At 44.9% G+C, this 21,149-nt stretch overlaps 1 protein-coding gene across 1 annotated transcript; it reads left to right on the forward strand.

Annotated features, from left to right (window-relative positions):
- The first annotated feature begins 1,858 nt into the window (after nucleotides 1-1,858).
- On the forward strand, nucleotides 1,859-16,601 carry CLDN11 (claudin 11). The gene is made up of 3 exons (XM_063621658.1): nucleotides 1,859-2,619; nucleotides 6,505-6,669; nucleotides 15,041-16,601. The coding sequence occupies exons 1-3, from the start codon at nucleotides 2,394-2,396 to the stop codon at nucleotides 15,271-15,273; spliced, it is 624 nt and encodes a 207-aa protein (XP_063477728.1). The 5' UTR covers nucleotides 1,859-2,393; the 3' UTR covers nucleotides 15,274-16,601.
- The last annotated feature ends 4,548 nt before the right edge of the window (nucleotides 16,602-21,149 follow it).

The following is a 21,149-nucleotide window of genomic DNA, read 5'->3' on the forward strand; positions in this document are numbered from 1 at the left end:
GGCATGGTGACTCATGCCTGTAGTCCTAGCTACTCAGGAGGCTGAGGTGGGAGGATCACTTGAGTCCCAGGGTTCAAGGCTACAATGAGCTGTGATCACGCCACTGAACTGTAGACAGGGTGACACAGATCTTGTCTCAAAACAACAACAACAACAACGTTCTGAAGCATCACATTAGCCAGGGGTTTCTGAACACTTACTTTGTATCAAATGTTACTTTAAGTTCTGCATATATATTATTAGGTTGGTATAAAAGTAATCGTGGTTTTCGCCATTATGTTTAATACTTTGCACCAACCTAATAGCTCACAGAATAATAAAAAAGCCTATGAGGTAGGTACAGTTTTCATCCTCATTTTACAAATGAGAAAAGGAGGCCAAGAATGATAAAGTAACTTGGTCTCACAGCCAGAAAGTGATGGAGCCAAGATTTGAACTTGGGCAGTTGGACTGCGTTCTTAGTCACTGTGCTTCCTGGGTGATTACCGTGACCCTTGTACTTGACACTCTGCTATCAATTACAAGAGCCATTTCTGTGTGTGCACTTGATTTCCTTGGGGTCTCCAGGGAAATGTAATTGTCTCCTCAAGTCCAGGCTTTCCTAGAAGACATGGTGATTGCACTGATAACCAGCATTAGGGCTGGCTTTGGGAAAGCTCAGTACCTATGATTTATGGTTAGTATTTTAGATTTTAGAATGCTGAGCAGGCAGTTTTTGTGCTTTCTGAAATCCTCACACCTTTAAGTCTCATGATTGGTGAGGAGGCAGTGGTCCAAGGGAATGGATAGAAGGAGATAATAAGATAAGCCAAATGTTTCAAAGGGAGTGAAAACTGTTGAATGTAAATACAGCTCAAGGAGGACTTCCCTAGCTGAATAAAAAGGTGCAAATAATGGGGCCTATTTGTATGCATGGTGGCTTAATGATGTTGATGGTGATGATAGCTTTACACTATCAGAGCGCTCATTCTGGGTTAGGCAGTTTTCTCAGTGGGGTACAGATATTAATTTATTTACAGTGAGCCAGAGAAGTCTGCTGTAGCTTTTAATGCGTCTGAAATGGGACACATGAACCCCTTAGGAATTTTCAGACTGATCAGGACAGTTTCCTAGAAACGGTTCGTGAAAGGGATGAGATGGGCCCATGGTGTCTACCCCTTCCTAGCTGTGTGAACTTGGGCAACTTAACCTTCTTGTGCTGTTTCTCTATGGCTAGTGCGTGTAATTTGTTGTTGTTGTTTGCTTTTGAGATGGTGTCTCACTCAGTCACCCAGGCTGGAGTGCAGTGGCGCGATCTTGGCTCACTGTAACCTCCTTCAAGTTATTCTCCTGCCTCAGCCTCCCAAGCAGCTGGGATTACAGGCGTGCGCCACCATGCCCGGCTAATTTTGGTATTTTTAGTGGAGATGGGGTTTCAGCATGTTGGTCAGGCTGGTCTTGAACTCCTGACCTTAGGTGATTGGCCCACCTTGGCCTCCCAAAGTGCTGGGATTACAGGTGTGAGCCACTACGCCCAGACTAGTATGTGTGATTGACAATTGTTCCTACCTCAGAGGCTGTTATGAGAATTAAATGAGCTAATGCATGTAAAATGCATCTGCATAATGTATAACACAGCTCGATAAATGTGAGTTGCTATTGTTGATTATTATGGCCACATTTGCCGCTGATGATGTTCAACCACTGAAAAGCATCGTTTTCTTTCTTCTATTAACTGTGTGTACTGAATGCCTCGCGTCTGTCCCTACTACGGCACTTTTCAGTCTGTCACAATCCTGGGTCGTCGGGGGACTGTACCGAGCGCCCTTGGAGTGCTCGCAGCAGGGAAGAAGGAGCAAGCAGGGAGGAGCTGAGGAGGGTCGGAGCGGAAGGGACACCCAGAGACTGAGATGAGAGAGGAGCTATAAGAAGAGAAACCAGTCGCAGCAAAACAGAACTCTCGACAAACGCACGCCCTCTTTGCGCTCTCCGTTTCTTTGCTCCTGGATGGAATTGTTTTACTTTGCATCGTGGGACTGCGCTGCGGACGGGGCGGGGCGGCCCAATGGCCCCCCTGGAGTTACTCTGCTCCCCTTCACGCTTCCCTCCCGGCGCCGCCCCGCGATTGGCCGGCGCGCCCCCGGGCTGCCGCCGATTGGTGCTCGCCGGCTGGAGCCGCGGGGCTTAAAGAGGGGGCGGGGGCGCGCTGCCCAGCAGCGCTGCTTTCCCCGTCGTGCGCCCTTCACCGCTGAGCTCGCAGCCTCCGGCGCCCACCTCCGCTTCCAGTGTCCCGCTTCGGGCCGTCGCCCTCCAGCGGCTCGCGAGCGTGGGAGACGTACCTGGGCAGGCACTGTCCAGCCCAGGCCCAGGCACAGCCGTGAGGGGCGAGGCACGCAGACATCCTGGCGGCCACCATGGTGGCCACGTGCCTGCAGGTGGTGGGCTTCGTCACGAGCTTCGTGGGCTGGATCGGCGTCATCGTGACCACCTCCACCAATGACTGGGTGGTGACCTGCGGCTACACCATCCCCACCTGCCGCAAGCTGGATGAGCTGGGCTCCAAGGGGCTGTGGGCCGACTGCGTCATGGCCACGGGGCTGTACCACTGCAAGCCCCTGGTGGACATCCTCATCCTGCCGGGTAAGGACCCGAGCTTGGCGGCGGCTCCCAAATCCTTATCCTCTGGGTAGACAGCGGGATATTAGACGGCGGTCACAGAGACATTTTGGGGGCTTTGAAGACCTTTGGGTACGTTTTTGACATCCCTAGTCCCACCTTGTTGTAGAAGAATTAGGCAGCCCCAAACTTAACTTCTCTAGGCCTCAGTATTCTTATCTGGAATTTGGGATAATAGTGGCAATGTGGCCGGTGGTAACACTCGCCCGAGTCCCTCTGAGAATGAACAAACCGGAACACCTAATAGGAACTGAGTCCGTGTTAATTACTGCGGCCCCAGCCCGCATCCTTCCACCGTCCGCTTCCCGAAGTGCTTCCCGCTCCCTCCCGGCCTCCCCCGGGGCGCCGAGCCTTCGCGTTAGATTCCGCCCGCAGAGGTGAGAAGGAGCGTGTAACACAAGCTGACAGGAGAATCCAACGGGCTCAGGCTGAGTTTCCCGGTCCTCATGGGATGGGCGAAGCGCCCCCGGCCAGGTTAGAGCCCTCCTAGCTCTGTCCGCCCAGCCGCTGAGCGATTCACGTCCAAGGCTCTCTGGGCTGCCTGGTTTGAGAAATGCCAGGTTGGTTCCCGCACGTGCCCAGAGCCATCTCCGCTGCCCCCCGCTACCCCCCCCCCCCCCGCTGTGGGCGCGTCAGACCGCGGGGCTGCGGTGACGCCGGCTCCCGCTCCGCGCCGCTGGGTTGGATAGGGACGAGCGGGCCCTCCTCGGAGGGCGGCCTCCATTGGGGAGACACGGAGCGCGCCGCCGAGGGTCGCTCGCCGCCACCCCTCCAGCGTGTCTCAGAATGGAAAGGGGGAGGTAAAAATTGACAGCCTAGCGCGGGCCAGGGGCCACATCTTCACATGTGTCCTGTGGAAACATTTTGGGCGACAGTCTCAATTCAGATTTAAACCACGAGCCAGTTGGGCAATGGCGAGGTCGCGGGCACCCCCTTGGTTTTCTGCTGGAATCTCTGCCCTACCTCAAAGGCATGTCCTTGTCCCGGTCCCTACAAGGTGGGCTTCTGTCCCCCAGCCTTCGTGGATTGTGCTCACTTAAAGGATTTTCCCGGTTTCCTCAAGATGGGGAGAAACCTGTCCCTGAAGCCGCCAGTCAGATAAGACTCTGCTCGCTCCTTAAGCCTCCTCCAAGCGCGCCCTATTTCCGGTCCTCGCAGTTGGAATCTGAATCCCTCCTTCCTCCTTGCTGCCTAGTACTTGGCTCTTATCCCCACAAAGGCACATTTTATCTTGTTTTTTGTTGATTGTTCGTGAGTGAAGTTCTCCCACTACGTTTTAAATTCCTTGAAGATAGAGATGGCGTCCTGTTACTCTCTTTGCTTCCTCTTCTGGACCTGGTATGGCCTCTGGCACACAATAGCTGCGGGCAGTGCTCGCCTGGTTTGCCTTACGCTATCCTTTCCTTCATTTTGAACTTTCAGAAGGCCAGAGGTCGACGAACCCAGATCTAGACTCAGCTTTGGCTAATGCTGGTGTTGGCAGACCTGGGCCAGCCTCTGGGATCCAGGACTCACAATCTGGGTGAGGGGGGACAAATTGCTAGCCTCAGTGAACCACGGTTGTCTTCTTTTAAAAGTTAAAATCAGATCAACCACCCATCTTTCACAATTATTTGAGGATTAAATGAGATAAGAAATGTAATCTCCTTTGAGATAGTAGATGCTTCATGAATGGTAGCTATAGTATTTTATTAAAAGCTGGGCATGGTATTTGTAGGGATCTTTGAAGCATAAAATTACCTTTGCTTCCTTCTCCTGAAATTAACTTTACTGAGCATTCAGTGCCAAGTGGTTTGTTTTCAGAGAACAAAGGCCGTCCTCCAGAGGGGAGTGCATACTGAGGGGGATGGCGGGGTGGGGGGCGGTGCTAGTCCTTCCTGCCTTCCCCCTCCCTCACATTTTGGGTGGAGGCAGGAACAGTCCTCAGTCCCTATCTTTTGGTGTCCGGACATGGCCTTGGCACTGTAGCGTGTGGACAGCCAGTGCCATGGATTTCAGAACCTGCATTGCCAGTTGACTGCCTCCTTTGTGTGAGTGCTGGCTCTCTACAAGCTGCAGGGGCGGATGGCTGGGTCAGGGGATGGGCCTCAGACTTCCTGGAGCTTCTTTCTGGAGATCTTCAAGTCAGTAGACACTTGATTATCTTTAATTCTGAAGGAGCTGAAATGGGCAGTACTGGAAGAAGGCCCTTGTGAAGTCCGAATTCTGGCAAAACGTTCCTTGCTAAGAGACAGCGTTGAAGTTAGGCCTTTTTGCACGTGAGGGTTCTGGTGTGCGAGGCAGATGTTGGCTAGTTTCCTGGCTTTGCTATGAACTCTGCCTCACCCAGGCCGCTAGTACTAGTTCCTTCTGAGCAAAAAAGGGAGGGTAATAAATGTGCCCCCCCCCCCACTTTTTTTAAGAGGAGGGAGAGTTTTAATGAGAAACATTACATTTGAAAGTGAAACAAATTTGTCTGTGAAATTCTCCCAGTATCTTGTCAGATTTATTCTAAATAAATGCGACACATATTGTAATCTGTTTCTTAATACAGTTTTTACTTGGCATTTTACTTAACAGGATAAAGTTCATGTAGTTTTGCTCTACTCTTCTATTTTTCAGTTCTCTTATTCCTTGATTGGCAATTGTTTCCATGATCAGTTGTGGGCACTGTGTTAACTCCGTGAATACCAAGGCAGGTGTCTGCCCTCCAGGAACCCTGAGGGCTGGAGAGATGCCTTTTAAGCAATGATGGACAGTTGGGGAAGTATGCCCAGGGCACTGTGGGTGAGGCAGGAGATGGGGCCCAACCATTTAGGGGCAGGATCCATGAGGACAGCAGCCTCTGGGGAGATAGCAAAGAGAGGAAGCCTGAGTCTTAGTTTAGTCTGGGTTAGGGCCACAGCCAATGTGAATGAAAGCACATGATTAGGAGAAAATCACCTAGTACACCTGGAGATGAAAGCACTGCACTCAGACAAAGAACACCAATGATAACAACTAACCTTTTTTGAGGATTTGGTATAGGCACTGTTTTAAGCACTGCATAAATTAACTAATGTAATCTTCAGTAGAATTCTATTAGAGAGATGTAGGTACTATTATATTATTATCAATACTTTGTTTGTTCATTTATTTATTTATTTTGAGAAAGAGTCTTGCTCTGTCACCCAGGCTGGAGTGCAGTCGCTCGATCTCAGCTCACTGCGACCTCCGCCTCCCAGGTTCAAGCAATTCTCCTGCCTCAGCCTCCCCGAGTAGCTGGGACTACAGGTGCACACCACCACACCAGGCTAATTTTTGTATTTTTAGTAGAGACGGGGTTTCGCCCTGTTGGCCAGGCTGGTCTTGAACTCCTGACCTCAGAAGATCCACCTGCCTTGGCCTCCCAAAGTGCTGGGATTAGAGGCATGAGCCACCATGCCTGGCCTGTTGTTACTTTATAGATGTGGAAAATAAGACATCATGGTTAAGTAACTTGCCCAAGGTCACACAGGTAGAGCTATCAATAGCAGACTGGAACCAATAGAGGCCCTCACAGAATGATTCTTGGGAGATTTGAGTTTTCATCTGAACTTTCTCAGGGGGATGTAATAATGTAAATAGACTCTTGGCCCCTCCATCCTGGAAGCTTGGCCAAGTGGCCTAAACCAGCGGTCCCCATTTAGTTTCTCCAGCCCCCATTTTTCTTGCTGAGTTGTTTTAAAAGTTGAAAAGTGCTTAGTGACTTTGGACGACATTAACATCTTCTAAGTCCTGGAATCCGCCAAGAAGGAGGAAGGGAGATGGTGCTGAATTCCCCTAAGGCAGGGCTCAGGAAGCAGGAGAACCCTGTGGTCTAACGTTTCCCATCTGCTCTGTTGTTCCCAGGCTACGTGCAGGCCTGCCGCGCCCTGATGATTGCTGCCTCGGTCCTGGGTCTGCCGGCCATTTTACTGCTGCTGACTGTTCTTCCCTGCATCCGGATGGGCCAGGAGCCCGGTGTGGCTAAGTACAGGCGGGCCCAGCTGGCTGGTGTTTTGCTCATTCTGCTGGGTAAGACAGCTTTCTCAGTGGTACCCTACCTATGAGGGAGTCTGATGAATCTCAGATCTTGTGGTTGCTGCCTCCTCAAGTTCAAGAGAAATGTGAAAGGAAGCCAAGTGAAGCCAGTGGGGGTGGACCCCCACAATCTGTATCCCTTTGTATTTTATGGGCAGTTTACACAGAGGGCTAAGTAATGTCTCTGGGAGTCACTGAGCATGAAGATAAGTTTAAAAAGAGAAAGAGAAAGAGGATTTTGAACGTAGGAAATACCTAAGGGAAAGACCTGAAAGACGGAAGCCTTCTCAGTCTTCACAGTAAAATGCTTTTTGAACACCTATGCCCGGGTCCCACAGCAGCTCAATTGAATCAGAATTTTCTGGGCATCAGGCCAGGCAAAGATATTTTCTGAAAGCTTCCCAGGTGATGCTTATGTGCAGGCAAGACTGAGAAGCTCAGTTAACAAAGAAGGAGGCCGAGGTGGGCGGATCACCTGAGGTTGGAAGTTCAAGACCAGCCTGGCCAACATGGTGAAACCCCATCTCTACTAAAAATAACAAAAATTAGCCAGGTATGGTGGTGCACGCCTGTAATCCCAGCTACTCGGTGTGGGGACGGGGGCGGGGCGCGGTGCTGAGGCAGGATAATCATTTGAACCCAGGAGGCAGAGGCTGAGGTGAGCCGAGATCACGCTACTGCGTTCCAGCCTGGGTGACAGAGTGCAACTCCAAAAAAAAAGAAGAAAAAAGAATGAAAGAAAAAAGTAAAGAAGAGGGCAAGAGAAAAGTCAGGAGTTGAGTGTGGTTAGACCACCAGGTGATGGCTCCATCCTTTAACTCAGTAAGCCTTCCTTGAGCATGTGGGCCAGGCACCATGGTAGGTACTGGGGACACTGGGGAAAATAGGCTGTCTTTGCTTTGAGTGTACTTGGACACCTCAATGGAATATGGTATGTGCTCATGTAAAAAAGGTGTATAGTCTGTGCATACACATAGGAAGGCACCTAACCCGGACTGGATGAGTTTCCAGAGTGGAAGAACCCAGCAGTAAGCCCTGAGACTTGAAGAAGAGGTGGGCTGGTCATGAATTCAGGGGAGGGACAGTCCAGGGACAGGAAATGGCGTGTGCTCATTTGGTTTTGCTGATTATACCTGCACATAGAGGGCTTCATTTAACAACCTATGGAGGGTCCTTCTAGCTCTATTCTCGTCAGTGATTTAATTTCTCTCCATTTTTTTTCCCTCAGATGCTAGTTTCATTAGCACATTCTAAATCCTAATAGACAATATGAATTTTAAGAACAACAACTCTTGTTGCAAAGGGCGCATATCAGTGAGAATAAATTAGTCTGGTAACGGGTTAGATATAAAATCACCTTCTTCTGAAACAAGGAATTCATACCCCCAGATTGGCATATCAGATGATGAATTTGAGGGGTAAGGAAAAGGGGTCCGGGTTCTGTGTGGGTTGATGTCACTTAGTGGTGGGTACCTCCCATCTGGAGGCCTCACACTCACAATGACACCAGTAAGGTGAGGGGACATGAGAGGTGGGGCACCATTTTCCAGGATTGCAAAGGGACGGAGGTTTGCAGGTTCTTGTGAAGCCACAAGGGGGTGTGTGTGTGTGTGTGTGTGTGTGTGTGTGTGTGTATGTAACAGGAGTGAAAAGACCACTGTAATTTCCAGAGAAAAATCTGGATGTGGAAATTTTGGTTCCAGCCACAAAGAATTTGTGTGCCAGCATCACATGGAACACATATCAGCATCCGGTGCTTTATCTGACTCACAGGGTGCCCCTCTTGCAGTGCTCTGTGGAGGTCAGATCTGTGTGTCCGATTCCCTTTCCAACAGGGAAGTCAAAGCTCCACAAGTAAACTGGGTTTGCAGAATCCAGGTGAAACCCTTCTCCTAGACACTTGCTGTTTGTTACTTTCCTCACATTCTCACAGAAGCCCCGGAAGGTTCTCTTGGGCTCTGAGGATGGCAGAGCCAAAAGGTGGGTCTGTTGTGTTGGGTGCTCATGTTTAGAAATTCTGGCCTTCCATATGAATGTCACAGGTATCCACAAGTAAGAGAACACACTAAAACAAACATACAGACCCTGGAAAATAGAGGGATTAAACCATAGTATACATAGTTTAAAAAACCCTAAAAACAACAGAATTGTTTAGTTGAATAATCAGGGATATTGAAGAAAAAAGCAACTGGTGGTTTGAAACTTCCTAGCTGAATTTGTTTTTCTTTATCTTCTAAAAGTGGGTTGATATAGACAGGCAGAATCACAGAGGAAGAAAGCGAGGTGGGGCTGGGGAGTGGGTGAGTGCCTCAGTCCCTGTTTGCCTGTCTGGAGTGAAACTATGGGGGAAGCAGGACATGGAGGGATCTGACCCCACCCAAGGAGGCTGCCTGTTTCCGGACACTCACCAGAGTCCCCTCATTGCCCTTTTACGGCCTTGCATTTCCGATATTGTCTGCCTGCTTTGCTCCTATCCGGATTTGTTTCTCAGTGGGTCACCACTGCCTTTGGGTTGGATGTTGTTTTGACTGGAACGAGCTAGCTCTGGAAATGTAAAGCTCATTGTCTCAAGCATGGCACCTGCTGATCTCCTCTAGGTCTTCTCACCACGGAGCCCCAAGTGCCTTGTTTCCCCTGTTGGCAGTGGTGGGAGGAGCACGGGGAGTGAAGGCTCCCTTTGTGTTGCTCTGGACTGGTTTCTGTCACTCCCCCAGAGAAGCCAGCGCTAGGCCTGGGCAGGGTCCTCAGGGTCGCTGAATGGGGCTGAACAAACACACCTCATTTGACCAAAGAAGATGAGGCACCCCCTGGGGTTCGGGGACCTGGGAACTGGACACAGTGTCACAGCTAGTCCTGGTATAGGAACTGTGAACACTGCTAATTAAAATCAGTTTTTTCCTGACCCTGAAAATCTGTAATTATTTTTGTGAAAGCTTAAAAAAATTATGTCTGTTGTACAACTTTATCTTCTCAGTTACGTTTAATGGTGTGAGGATTTGGTTCCTGCTGTGGAGGAAGAAATAGGAGCCAGTTGCTTCTAAAGCCAGATGAGTAGCACAGGAGCAGCAGGCTCTCAGATCTGTGGTGGATTTGAGGCTAATCTGTTTGTGGCTTTTCAAGAGTCCCTGCCAAGGCAGGAGGTGCCTGTGCCCTAAATTGTTTGATCTTATCAGTTGAAGTCAGATCCAACTGTGCTGAATCTGGAACCTACTACTTTCTAGCTGTGTGAACTAGGGCAATTCCTTAATGTCTCTGGTCCCTTCCATAAAATGGGAACAATAACGCCTGCTTCTCAGGTTAGTAAAAACAGTGAAATGATGCGCGAAAATTATTTAGCATAGGATCTGGCACATAGTAAGTGCTCAATAAATGGTTGCTATTATTATTGTTATTGTTGGTTAGCTGGTTAAAAGAATACCCAGAGAGCAGCTGGGTATTCTTCCAATCATGCCAATTTCCTTCTTTTTATTTTTATTTTATTTTTATTTTTTGAGACAGAGCTTTGCTGTGTCGCCCAGGCTAGAGTGCAGTGGCGCAATCTTGGCCAAATCTTGACCAAAAAACAAAAAATACAAAAATTAGCCAGGTGTGGCAGGCGCCTATAATCCCAGCTACTCGGGAGGCTGAGGCACGAGAATTGCTTGAACCCATGTGGCGGAGTTTGCAGTGAGCCGAGACAGAGTGAGACTGTCTCAAAAAAAAAAAAAAAAAAGGAAAAAGTCCTTTCAGTGGAAAGTGACAAAGCTTGAAAAAAGGTTCACTGGGGCCAGGCGTGGTGGTTCACGCCTGAATCTGGCACTTTGGAAGGCAGATGCGGGCAGATTGCTTGAGCCCAGGAGTTTGAGACCAGCCTGGCCAACATGGCAAAACCCCATCCCTACTAAAAATACAAAAGTTAGGCCAGCCTGGTCGTGTGCACCTGTGATCTCAGCTACTTGGGAGGCTGAGGATCGATGCTCGGGAGAATGAGGCTGCAGTGAGTCAAGATTGCACCACTGCCCTCCAGCCTGGGTGACAGAGATCCTATCCAAAAAAAAAAAAAAAAAAGGAGATTTATTGGAAGGAGGAAGAAATGTCAGTGTCTACTGATCTTGTCTTTCTCTGCCTCTTTGTCTGTCTGTCTGTCTCTCTTTCTCTCAGTTGTTACCTCCAAAGTCAAACATACCTGTATTGATTTTATTTAACTTCATGTTTATTTAACTCCATGTATTACCATGTGTCATCTCATCTTTAAAGAGATTAAAAGCCACACTTACATTTCATTGCTTTGAAATGGACTTCTCAAATATTTTCTGTTTGGTCATGTCACCATCATTCTTAGTTTTTAACAAGGCTTATCTTATCAATTAAAGAATGTATTGTGTTGCATTATTTGAAACTTGTTCTCAAAAGGGGCAAACAATTTTATTCTTTGAAGAGCAAGGAATTCTGCTTATGAGAGGACCAGGTTTAGATATATCTGTCTTAACATAGTGAAGCTTTCTTCTCCCTTCCCTTTCTCTCCCTTGTCTTCCCCCTTCTCCTCCTTCTCATTTTTAGTAAGAATATGCCCCAGTTTTACTTTCTGTTTTCTGACAACAAATGATACCCCCCCGCCACCTTGTGTAGTTAACCATTGCATCTTCTGAAGGTAAAAGAGGAGAAAAACTGAAAAATCTGAGTGCTAAAATTACTCTGTCTTGTTTTTAGAGACTTAATTTAAAAATAAGTTCTGATGATATAAAAAGAAAAAGAACAAAAATTCCCTTTGTCTGTCTTCAGTTTTCTTGACCTTACAGGTAACTGACTTTCTAGAAAAACATTTTCTTTATTTTTCCCAAATAACAGAGAGAACCATTCCAAACTCATCTTTTTGGGTTTGCAAATAAAATTAAAACTATCAGGCCTTCTATGTCTTTAAGAAAGGCAATTTTTTTTGGCCAGTTATATTACTATTTCACATTTTTTAAAGTTAAGTTATGATTTGACTTGCATTTTTAACTTTACTGGTCAAAACATATCTCTTTCTCTCTTGAAACCATTGCTGAAATTGAGTAAATTCTCCTTTTTTAGTTTTTAAACATTTTTCATTTTGAGTTCAATTGAAGGTCACTGTTTTCAGTGAGCCTCTCATTTCCTTTCATGTTGTGTGGTAGTCTGTCATTTTTTAGTGGTTTTGATGTGGTTCATCTTTGAGAGCCACAGGAATTCCACCCAGGGTTCATTTGTCTCCTAGGAAGTAAAGAGCCTGCTGGCACTCATTTGCCTTGTTTTGTGTGGATTGTAAGAGAAGGAAATCTTTAATGAGGTCAACGATGAGCTTGCGACTTTAAGTGTGTTAAAGTCACAATAAGATTTTATGACTTTGGACGTCAGTTTTGGTGTGTATGAAGTGAAATGTAGAATTGAAATGAGACTGCTTCTCATCTCTCCATCCATTCATTTCCCCGTTCACTCATCCATCCCTATGGAGGTTCATTGTATGAAATGTTTAGACCTTTTTCTGATTTTTCCCTTTTTCTAATGATTTATATTGGAATAAAACCTAACAAAATCCCTAAAATACTCAAAACCAAGACTGATGGTTACTTTTGGGATATTGAGTCTGATTATTTCCCTGTGTGAAGATAATCTTGTTTTATTATTTGCTTAAGGGAACAATTAAAGTTAGGTTTACAATGGATGTGGGGAATGCTTTCCTGCATGTGTGTGCACATGTGCTGTATGTGTAAATACAAAATATAGTTGAAAAATATAAAACTTGATTTGAACCCTGAATTGTTTTGAAGCCAGTTAATTGTTTATAGGAAAGATCGGTTAGATTGAACCATATCAGTTGTTTGGGAATTAGAACTTTTTTCCCTACAGAATTCAGCTTTTCACTCCCCTTCTTTTTCCTCTAAGCAAGCCTGGGTGTTTGGAAGCCTTTGCTAGGTTGCTGTTTTTTGCCCGCAGCAGAACGAATGCCCACTTTTGAGGTTTAGGGCTGTGTAAGTAGATTGTGTATTGCTATGGAAAATCTACAGTAGTTCTCTCTGGCTGAAACACTCAGAAGAGGATTTTAGTCTCCTTTCCTGACAGAGAAAAAGGTTTTTCTCTGTGTCTTGCTGAAAGTAGAGACTCTGATAATAGCCAAGCAATTCTCCAAGAGTGCCTGATTTGGAGTTCATGCCAGAGAAGAGAAAGAAAAAGACTTTCCCCTGCATCTGAGGTTTCCAAAGTCCTGAGCTAGAAAGGGAGGTTTCAGGTACACACTGCTTTTCTTGAACATTCTAGTCACAGAAGGAAAATACATCTTCTCATGGTATCTGATATGAAAATATTACAGAAGCTGGCATGACTGTGCTTACTTTTTAAGAAAAAGGAAGCATTTGCATATGGATAGATTTTAGCTTCTTCTTTTTTTTTTTTTTTTTTTTTTTTTAGACACAGAATCTTGCTCTGTTGCCCAGGCTGAAGTGCAGTGGCGAGATCTCCGCTCACTGCATGCAACCTCTGCCTTCTGGGTTCAAGCAATTCTCCCTGCCTCAGCCTCCTGAGTAGCTGGGATTACAGTCGCCCACCATCCATGCCTGGCTAATTTTTGTATTTTTTAGTAGAGATGGGGTTTTGCCATGTTGGCCAGGCTGGTCTTGAATCCTGACCTCAGGTGATTCGCCCACTTTGGCCTCCCAAAGTGCTGGGATTACAGGTGTGAGCCACCGTGCCTGGCCAATTTTAGCTTCTTAGATAATCTATAAATAATTAATGGAGTGAGTTTGGGCTGTTAGAAAGCCAATCTGGGCAATTCATAGCTTTTCAAATTAACTCTCTTCCTTCTGATTTCCTCTTGAGATCTATTCTTTTTAAGGATAGAAATCATATCTTTCTATGTATATCTATACCCAGCTTGTGGGGGTGGGCTTAATCTATTGTCAATAAAAATCTGTTACAAGCAACACAAATGCAATGAGATTGTTTAAAAGGTCCTTCAAAATGGGTAAGACCAATCTTTTTTTCCATTTAGAGCTAATATACAAGGCTGTTAGATGTGATTGCTTATGTTAAGTTATATTTCTTCTCTGTGGGCATAGAGAGTAAGTTAGAAAATCACTTACTATGAGTAGAAATCAGAAAAAAGCTTGCTGAGTTGAAAGTGATAACGGCACCCCTGGTGGCAAACATCAGACTGGCAGCGCAGTATTCTGTCTTGCATTTGTTGATGGAAACCTCATTGTTATTATTATTGTTATTATTATTTTTCTGTCTGCCAACTTTAATGTGCCATCTCAACTTAAAGAGGTTTGGAGTTACTTTGTTTAGAGCTGTGTTGTTCGGTACAGTAGCCACTAGCTATATGTGGCCATTTAAATTAAAATTAATGAAAATTCAAAATTCAGTTCTTCATCTCACTAGCCTCATGGCAAATGATCAGTGGTCCCACATAACTTGTGGCCACTCCATTTGACAGTGCTGGTCTAGAGATTTGAAAAAAATAAAGTCTTTATAGCCTCTTGCCTGCCCATGTTTTGTTACTTTGCTTATAAAGAGGTGAAAAACTACATGATATATAAGCTATTTCTTATTTTACTCTATAAAATCAAAACCAAAATGAAGATTAGATTGATTGGTGCAAGACCATAAGTAAAGTTCTACCATTTTGACCCTTGAATGGGTGAGTTTTTCTACTCCAAGGACTGTTCATTTGTGTGTTGGGATTTTGTGATTGTGAACAGTGTAACACAAACGTGAACCTTTATCTGGTACTCCATTTTCATCTAGCAACATTCACCACAGCAAGAGAAATTTCATACCTTCTCCAGATCTTTGTAATGTGAATTGACCAAACTGAGAAAATAGAGTGGAAAATTGAGGTGGCTGCCATCTTGTTTCTCATTTTTGAATAGCTCAGATCATTCAGCCATTCAACTGGTCTACATTGAGCACATACTATTTGCCTTGTACCAAGGTAGACATAAGTAAGACATGGACCCTACCTTCAAGGAACTCAGAGCTTAGAATGATGCATAGACATGTAAAGTGATAATTATAATACAATTAAGTAAGTATACTAATTTTAGAATTATAACTGTAGATATGAAGTATTGATATACAAGTAAATACAAATAAATATTTTTTGGACTTAAATGGTTTATTTCTAGGTTTTTACATTGGAATTATTTTGTTTCTGCCACCTGCTGAAAAATATAAGGACCCAGCAGTCAGCTTCTTCTGCAGATGCCAACTGCTACATATTGGTTCAGTGTTGAGGGAGCAGAGCTGTGTGTATGGAGCTTTTTGGAGCTGGTTGGAAGCCACAAGTGTGTGTATGTGGAGTGAGTGGGCTTGCCCACGTGCTTGGTGTGTGATGGTTGCGCCCAGTCACGGCCTCTCCATGTCTCTCCAGCTCTCTGCGCCATTGTTGCCACCATCTGGTTCCCTGTGTGCGCCCACCGTGAGACCACCATCGTGAGCTTTGGCTACTCCCTGTATGCAGGCTGGATTGGTGCTGTGCTGTGCCTCGTGGGTGGCTGTGTCATCCTCTGCTGCGCTGGAGATGCCCAGGCCTTTGGTGAAAACCGTTTCTACTACACTTCGGGCTCTAGCTCCCCGACTCATGCCAAGAGTGCCCACGTATAAGAGGGCTGCCCGGCTGCCCACAGAGGTGCTGTAGATGCTGGGCCCAGGGCCCTAGGTTTGCTCGTCACAATGGGGGGAAGCCCACTCCTCTGCCAGGCTCTAAAGCCAAAGGTCTAGAAAAGCATCCTGTCTGGCATTTTGTAGTCTTAACTTTTCCCCCTTTCCCCCATCTTTTGGTTGCCTTAAAAGAAATCTCTAGCTCAGATAATGCCCAGACATTTTTCCCCATGGTGTTGCCTCCTATTAGCTCTTTTCTTGGGCATTCCTTTGCTGTTTATTAAAAATATATTATATATATTTTGTTTCTTTAAATTTCAAATGTTTTGCAAACATCACTGAGTTAGGTGGGGGCGGGGAAGAGAAATACAAGACACTTTTTTTTTTTTTTAAATAGGGCCTCACTGTTGCTCAGGCTGGAGTGCAGTGGTGTGATCTCGGCTCACTGTAGCCTCAACCTCCCAGGCTCAAGTGATCCTCCTGCCTCAGCCTCCCAAGTAGCTGGGACTACAGGTGTCCACTACTACACCCAGCTAATTTTTAAGTTTTTTGTAGAGATGAGGGCTCCCCCTATGTTGCCCAGGTTGGTCTCAAACTCCTGGACTCAAAGTATCCTCCCGCCTCGGCCTCCCAAAGTGTTGGGATTATAGGAGTGAGCCACTGCACCGGCCAAGACGCTTTTCAAACTGATACAGATGACAATGGGAGCCTCATAAAGATGGCTTTTGTTTCTTCCCTTCAAGGTCATTTACTTGTACGAGACAGAAAAAGATAGCACTGGGGACATGGGATGGGGAAGGGAGGGGAATAGTGGAACGAACTTTCCATGGGAAACTTTCCCTTTTGTAAGTTGAGGGCCAGGGGTAGGGATATTTTTTAGTTTGTGATTTTACATTTATCTGTACATACTTTTTCAAGATTGATCATTTTTATAACCATGGTTTTCCTGAAATCCTCAATTCATCAATATGAAGGAAATGAACCACATAGACTTTATGCAATAAATAACAGTGCAAGTGAGTATAACTTTAACTGATGTTCCACAAAACATTTTTGATTTCAGGTTTGTATGATGTAGTTTTTAATCGTACATTTTCATATGCTTCAAACTAACACATTTTTAAAGCTTTCCCCCACTTTTCTCTCTATTTGCAATGTTAGCCATCTTGAAGTGATGTTGTTTAACATAAATTGTACTGTTGAATTTGGCTTTACGGGTGTAAACACTGATGGTATATCAGTATCTGAGACCCCAAACTCTCCAAATACTGATGGTGCATTTTATTCTTTAAGTGAAATCTGTGCAATAAAATAACAGACTGTCTGCAAAACTGGCCTTCGATCTTCTGTTGTATCCAGAGGTATCATTATTGATTTAAAAAAAAGTCTCATTAATCTCTACTGGTAATTTATAGGGAATCTGATCAGTGATTCAAGAACAAGTAATTCTGCATTGCCTTGAATAATTAAAAAGTTATATTATTTTATTCACTGTATTGTGGTGGTAATTTGTGGTCATCAAAGCATAACCTCAACGCTCTCTAGGTTTCTTAAGTGGGATGACTTTATGGCATCTTTAATCATCGATCAACGGGCAGCAATCAGAAACAAAGTTCTCAGCATTATGCAGTTAATGTCCTTCATCTACTTCGAACACTTAGTAAAGGAGTTGATTGGCTAGGTATAAAAAGAGAATTAAAGAAACCTATTTTATTGGATCTTTATTTTATTTATTTATTTTTTATTATTATACTTTAGGTTTTAGGGTACATGTGCACAATGTGCAGGTTTGTTACATATGTATCCATGTGCCATGTTGGTTTGCTGCACCCATTGGATCTTTAGGTAATAATATCTAAATACATTTTGTTCAAACATACATATGTAGCTGTTTGGACATTTATGACAAAGACACATTGAGTTGATTTTCATTTGTTTTCTGTTCCAGAAACTGTCAAGTTACGGGCCTGGTCTAAGAAAACACATTGCAATCTATTTTGGCAGACTTCTTCCAAATAAAATACTAATTTCATTAGCTGATAGTATAGTAATTGGCAAACATTTCCTCTTTGGAAATACCAATTTGGGCTAGCCATTTTGCAGAAATTTGTGTAGTTTTGATTATAACCCATTGGAAAGTATTTCTAAATTACTTATACATAAAAGATAATTTTTTTTGTTTGCTTTTTTGAGAAGAAGTCTCGCTCTGTTGCCCAGGCTGGAGAGCAGTGGTGTGATCTCGGCTTGCTGCAACCTCCGCCCCTTGGGTTCAAGCGATTCTTGTGCCTCAGCCTCCCAAGTAGCTGGGACTACAGGTATGTGCCACCACACCTGGCTAATTTTTGTATTTTTAGTGGAGACAGGGTTTTGCTATGTTGGCCGGGCTGGTCTGGAACTCCTGGCCTCAAGTGATCCTCCTGCATCAGCCTCCCGAAGTGCTGGAATTACAGGCGTGAGCCACCGTGCCTGGCCATAGAAGACAATTTTTATGTGAACTAAAATATTTGCTTAGCTATTATAATATAGCTTTTGTAAGGATAAAAGTCATGTGACTACATTGGAGGACCCTCCCTACCTCATTAAAACTTGTCAGGATATAACGATTATGAACCAGAAGGGAGCAAAAAGCATTTGAGGGAGTGGACGAGGAGGCTTACAGACCCCATGATGCCTTCCCTCACAACCACCAGCTTGTGTCAGAAGTGTCATTAAGTGGGTCTCCTCTCTTATGGATGTATTGACTCGCTTGCTCCTTCCCTGAGCTGCTGCTTGCTTTCTCTCATAAGGGGGCTGCTGCATGAGCTCCACTTTTCCCTTCAGTGTAAGAAGAGAGAGTCCCAAATCGCTCCTAGCTGATCATTCCCTGACTAATGAGGGAATCCCAATTTGGAGGTCATAACTCTAGTGTTAGGTTTAGTATCAGTTTGATGGAGGGGAGGTTGATGTACCTCTAGAACAGTACTGTCCGCTGGGAATACGAAGTGAGCCGTTTAAAATTTTCTAGTAGCCACATTTCAAAAGCTAAAAATAAACAAGTGAAATTAATTTATTTTATTTGATCCAGTACATCCAAAATATTATCATTTCAATATGTAATCAATTGATGAGATATTTCACGTCCTTGTTTTTGTATTGTCTTTGGATTCCAATGTGTATTTTACACTTGGAGTACATCTCCGTTTACAACAGCCACATTTCAAGTGTTCAGTAGCCACATGTGGCTGGAGGCTTTTGGATTGGACAGCACAACTGTGGAGCAACAGGTTCTGTCTCAGTAACCGTCGAGAAGATCAGTCTTGATTATCTTATCCGCTCTCATTAGAGTCCCCTGAGAACTTGGCAATTACAATTTATTGAAGAATTATAATAAATCTTCACCTAGGGGAAGACAATGACCCCCAATCGTGTAAAATGGCAGGCTTAAAGTACTCTGCCTAAGTAACATGGCAAAGGGAATTCACTCTGTTGAGACCTGTATGTGTTAGGAATTTCATACATTTAATGCTCCCCATGGTCCTTGTTTTATAGATGAGAAAAATAGTATGTGGAGAGTTTAGGTTGTCAAGATCATATAGTCACTATATAAACAAAAAGGGATTTAAGACTATGTAACTCTAAAGCCGGAGTTGTCCAATTTAAGAATCAAGGCTAGGGCCGGGCGCAGTGGCCCACACCTGTAATCCTAGCACTTTGGGAGGCCAAGGGGGGCAGGTTGCCTGAGCTCAGGAGTTCGAGACCAGCCTGGGCAACATGGTGTAACCCCGTCTATACTAAAGTACAAAAGAAATTAGCTAGGCGTGGCAGCTTGCATCTGTAGTCCCAGCTACTGGGGAGGCTGAGGCAGAAGGATTGCTTGAACCTGGGAGGCAGAGGTTGCAGTGAGGCGAGATCATGCCAGCGTACTCCAGCCTGGGCAACAGAGCGAGACTCTGTCTCTTCAAAAAAAAAAAAAGAAAAAAAAAAAAGAATCATGGCTAGGTAATAAAGTCAACTGGAGATTCACTCTCTTCAGTAGGGTGGGGAGCCAAGAATCTGCATTGTTGTTGTGTACCCTCAGTGATTCTTACAAGGTAGTCCCCACACTACACTTTGAGAAACAGCAAACAAAAGGACTTCTTTCTCATGCCTTTCTGTAAGTGCGGCTCATGTCCTCCCTGGTCTCCTGTTTGACGGTCATTGGAGATGAGATGATTTTGAGAATCACCATGCTTTACTCTCTCTCTTTAGCCTGTTCTGAAGAGATCACATGCAGGGGATTTTTGGTTTGAAAATGAAACAGTCTGGCTCATGCTTTCCAAGAATTTGATAGGAACCAAATTAGAAAGAAAAGAATGTTTCATGGCAATCTCTGAATCTAGGGATGTTAGTTACAATGACAGTAATAAAAAAGAGAAGATTGTGTGCTTAAAGAATACAAGTTACATATTTGTGCTGAATTGGTGGTTTGGGTTAACAATAGAAAAAGGTTTGGTTGTATCTTGCCCTGTTTTTTTTTTTTTTTTTAATTAAAAAGAAATCTGCGTGTCAGTGTTTCTCTATACAATGTACACAATGTGAACTGCAACATCTTAAATGTTTGGCAGGACATTCATGCTCATGACATCACATGCTGAGAAGACAGGGAGGCCACTGTGGGGCTGGCCTCGAAGAGAGGCAGCATCAGTGCTACCATTGAGATGTCCCCACAAAAGAGTGTGTGACAGCCAGATGTGCAGCTTAATGGAGACTGAACCAGGATTGTGGGTGGAACATTGGCACATGCTGCTTATGGCTTGAATAGCAGCTCTTGAGGAATCTATATTTCTCTACCTCATGCAGAATCTTAGAGCTCTGGCTTTGTGACCCCATGGCTGGGGGAGGGAGTGGAGATGGAGGAACTTGTCACTGCTGCATGCCCCATTGTTGAAATGGAAAATGTAGAAGTGTTAAGCCCTTTCTAGAGGATTGTGGAAGGTAAGAATTGCTTCCAAATACAAAAGTACAAATACAAAAGATCACCTGATCGTCACAGTTGGGGGCTTTCTTGAATAAAAATGGTTATATCTCTATTTCTCTTATGTTGAATTCTATAGCTATGCTTTTCAAACTGTAGTGTTGATAAGGATCACTTGGGGATCTTGTTAAAATGCAGATTCTGATTCAGCAAGTGTGTGATAGGGCCTGAGGTTTGGCATTTCTGACCAGCTCTCGGGGGATGCTGACGCCGATGGTCCCAGACTCACACCCTGAGTACACAGACTCTGGAGTCTGCCTCCTGTGGAAGCACAGACCGGCTTTGTGCATAGACATGGTGAGTGGCGCCTGTTTTTGTGGAAGACACTGGGAGTGGTTCTTTGCCCTTCAAAATAATTCTGGAGCCTCACTGGCCAATAATTCTGGTGTAGAATCATTCTTTGACTTCAAGGTTTTGTTCCCTATTTAAATATAAACACCCAGTGGTACTCTTGAGCTAAGTACTGGCTCATGAAAGCTGATTGTCACATTTTCAGGAAGTTTGCAAGCCAGTTGATGTCCCGTTGGGAGCTTGATAGCAGCCATGGTGGGAGAGTCATTCCACAGAAATCACCAAATGCTGCAAATCAGGCATCTCTCCCCCAGCTCCACCTTCCGGCCAGTTGCTAAACATTTACCAGGCCACCACTGCTCAGCTCTTGGAGAACCATACACTAAGCTATATCAGTCCTTGTCACTGTAATTGGGAAAGGCTCTATTCCTCCCCTCCCTGAGAAGAAGTTTCGATGAGGGAAGGTGGGTAGAGCTGGGAGCACATGGGGTGACTGAGGGGAAAGAGATGTGCCAGCTGCAGTCTCTTGGAGCTGTGTGTGCACTGGTCTCCTTGTTCTGAGTCTGAGGGTCTTGGTGGCCTGGCAGAGAAAGGG

Source organism: Symphalangus syndactylus, chromosome 17 (genome assembly GCF_028878055.3).
Source record: "Symphalangus syndactylus isolate Jambi chromosome 17, NHGRI_mSymSyn1-v2.1_pri, whole genome shotgun sequence".
In the NCBI taxonomy this organism is placed as follows: Eukaryota; Metazoa; Chordata; class Mammalia; order Primates; family Hylobatidae; genus Symphalangus; species Symphalangus syndactylus.